The sequence below is a fragment of the Condylura cristata genome, unplaced genomic scaffold (genome assembly GCF_000260355.1).
Source record: "Condylura cristata isolate star-nosed mole 26May11 unplaced genomic scaffold, ConCri1.0 scaffold00017, whole genome shotgun sequence".
Lineage (NCBI taxonomy): Eukaryota > Metazoa > Chordata > Mammalia > Eulipotyphla > Talpidae > Condylura > Condylura cristata.
The window spans coordinates 20,820,883-20,823,764 of record NW_004567118.1 but is presented as its reverse complement, the minus strand read 5'-3'; the positions used below and the strand labels follow the sequence as shown (position 1 = coordinate 20,823,764).

Here is a 2,882-nt window from a genome sequence, read left to right as displayed (position 1 = left end):
GGAGAGGTCTGCCTCGCCATGTGGACTCCTCCGGGGCAGGCGGGGATCGAACTCATGCGGAAGCGGCTTTAGATTCTCAGTGGTGTGCTTTAACCCGCTGCGCCACCAGGGAGGGCCTCGCCATTAATTTTTAATTTTTCTTTTCCCCCACCACCACCCTCCTCACCCCCGCCACCGCTAAACACGGAACCTAACCACAGCCTTGAGAATTTGCCTTCAGAAGATGGAAGGAGACACTTAGGTAGGAAACGCCATTTAGTGCTCGGCGTCCCGCCCATCTTACCTGTACTTCGCCGACCGGCCGCGGACGCGCACGCGCACGCGCACGCGCAGTTGCGGGCCGGGATTGGACAGAGCCACGCGCAAGGTCGGTGTTACGTCACTTCCGAGGCGGGAGGATGGAGTTGATTGACCATGTTTTCTGCGGCAGCCAGGTAGGGACTGGGAAGGAAGAAAACCGTATGCTGAGGGGCGTAGGTTCCCGCCCAGATCAGAGACACGCGGGCGTGCCCTGACTCGAGTGAATTCTTGGCCCGGGGAGGAGAGGGAAACAAGTGGAGGCCCAGCGGAGGCCATGACCCTGAGCGGTGGCTGCCGGTTGCCCCCGCGTCGCAACTCAGGAGGATTCGGAGTCTTGATTCTGGCGTTTCTCCTAGGCGATGCCGAGCCTTCGCTGAGGTCTAGGAGTCTGGACTTGCCCTGGGATTGGGGTTAGAAAGGCGGCCCTGGCATTCGAGGGGGCGAGACGTGTGGGTCTGCTCTTACCTGACACGGAGCCCCGCCGACTGCAGGGGGCGTGACCAAGGCTCAATCCCTGGAGGCCCGTGGCATCTTAGTCTCCTCTTTATAGAGTCTAGATTAATAAGGAACACATTTTTCAGAAGGGAGGGGATATCTGTCCCTTTGTAGATATCTTCAATCCTCGCTCTCCCGCTTCTTGATTGTGCGACATTGGGCCGTTATCTTACGCCTTTGTGCCCTTAGGTGTAAGTTTGCGAATAATACAACCACTAATAAGGACTGTTGGGAAGAGTGAGATGGAAGCATGGAAGGTACTCAGCTAGTGTCTGGCGGATAGTAGTTACTCAAACGGTACCCGTAGAATTCTCTTTCCAGCCCTTAAGCTAGTCGTAGTGTGATCTGAGAGTTGAACAGTTTATTTTTGAAGTAACTTCTGGTTTTCATATACACACGTTAGAATAAGTCTTGCTTCTGTTAGGGAATTGCTTCTGGGGGCTAGAAAATAGAAAAAAATATATAACAAAAATCTTTTTAAAAGATTAATTCAGCAGAACACAAGTTATGTGTACATGGTTTATTTATTTATTTATTTATTTTTTTTATAAAGCCATCCTTTAAAGCAAGTCCTCTTAGGATTCTATAAGCTAATCAGCTGTTAACCTGGGAAATCTCACTAGAGGACTTTAAGGGCTAAGTAGTAGAAGTGGAAGAGTAGAGACTTGAGTAAGATTCCTAAAACAGGCAAAGAGGAAGTCCCTTGCTGGGAAAGTGGCAGCCAAAGAGATCCTTAACTGCTGATACTGAGTTAGAATTAGCAAAAATGATCCAGTGGTTTTGAAGGCTAAAGAGCAGAACTTAGTTTTTTGAGTACCCATCAGAATGGCTGTTGGAGCTCTCTCCTGCTCCTTACCACCACCGAGTAAAGTGGGTGGTATCACTTATTTTAGCAGAGTTAGGGAAACTGAAATTGCCCATAGTGAGTTAAGTGAACCAAGTCTCAGTGCAAAACCTATGTTCATTCTCATGGAGGGGTTGCCTTTGAAAAGGCCCTTGTTAAAGAATTTATATTTTAAATGTAATCTGAAGCTTTATAGTAGCAGTTTATCAACATATAGAAGTCTCCCAACTTTTCCTGAGGTCTGGATGCTTTTGGTTTCTCTTGAGGCTTATGGGAGAGAATGTGGAAAGAAGGAAGGAGTGGGGTCATAACTAGGCCTTGGTCGGGGGTGATTAATATGACCAAATGCTTCTCCTTGCTGGGATTCCCTGGATGGTAATCTGTTACTCCCAAAAACGATGTAGTGAGGCTTTCAGATTAACACTTGACTGAAGTTTACATCATCTTTAAAGAAATGTATTATAAAATCATATACATAAATTGTGTTTTACTGAATTAATCTTTTTTAGGAGAGGTCTCCGTAATTTGTTAAATGTTTATTCCTGTTGTAATATTGGAGCTTCTTTGGGGTTATACATTTTATTCCAGTATTGTTTAATAAGGTAGCTGGGGGTTTCTTTTGATTGTAGAAGACACAAACTAAAAAAAAGATTTTACACTAGAAAGGCACTTTATTGTGATTTTTTTTTCTGGATTGCAGATTGATTAGAGATCTGATTGAAACAGTAAGAATAATTCCCATGTGATAATGCATATGTATATGCTGTGTCATTCTTAGCCAAGAGAGAACTTAGGAACTGTCTTAATTCCAGTTTTACAGATGAAAAAATGGAGACTTGTTAAAAGATTTGTCCAAAGTTGGAAAATCTAAGAAAGGACCCAAATACAGTTAAAGGGAATGTACTGGGGAATGTAGAATATACCAGGAAGAGATGGGAGGTGGCACTGGGATGCAGTAAGGCACATTTTCTCAGTGAGGCATGGAGTTTCTACATGGAAGGAGAGTATTTTTTTTTTTTTTTTGTAACAGTTTATTTTTACATCATTTTGTACATTTTTTTTTCATATCAATTGTAATCCCCGTGGGTTTCCCATTACCAAGTCACCCATGTGCCATCACCATAATCCCATGCATTCCCCCCCCCTCTACCCCCGCAAAATGTCTCTGGTTGTTCATTATTTTTGTTATTTTCTCGCCTGGTCCATTATACTCCTGCTATGAGTGAAACCATCTGGTATTTTT

General features: G+C 44.5%; 1 protein-coding gene across 1 annotated transcript in view; it reads left to right on the top strand.

The window, feature by feature from the left end:
- The first annotated feature begins 362 nt into the window (after positions 1-362).
- The window catches only part of DHRS7B (dehydrogenase/reductase (SDR family) member 7B), a 31,810-nt gene continuing 29,290 nt past the window's right edge, over positions 363-2,882 (top strand). Inside the window, exon 1 of the mRNA XM_004684515.2 lies at positions 363-434. Within this exon, the coding sequence (XP_004684572.2) occupies positions 415-434 (20 nt within the window). The 5' untranslated portion in view covers positions 363-414. The remainder of the gene's footprint in view (positions 435-2,882) is intronic.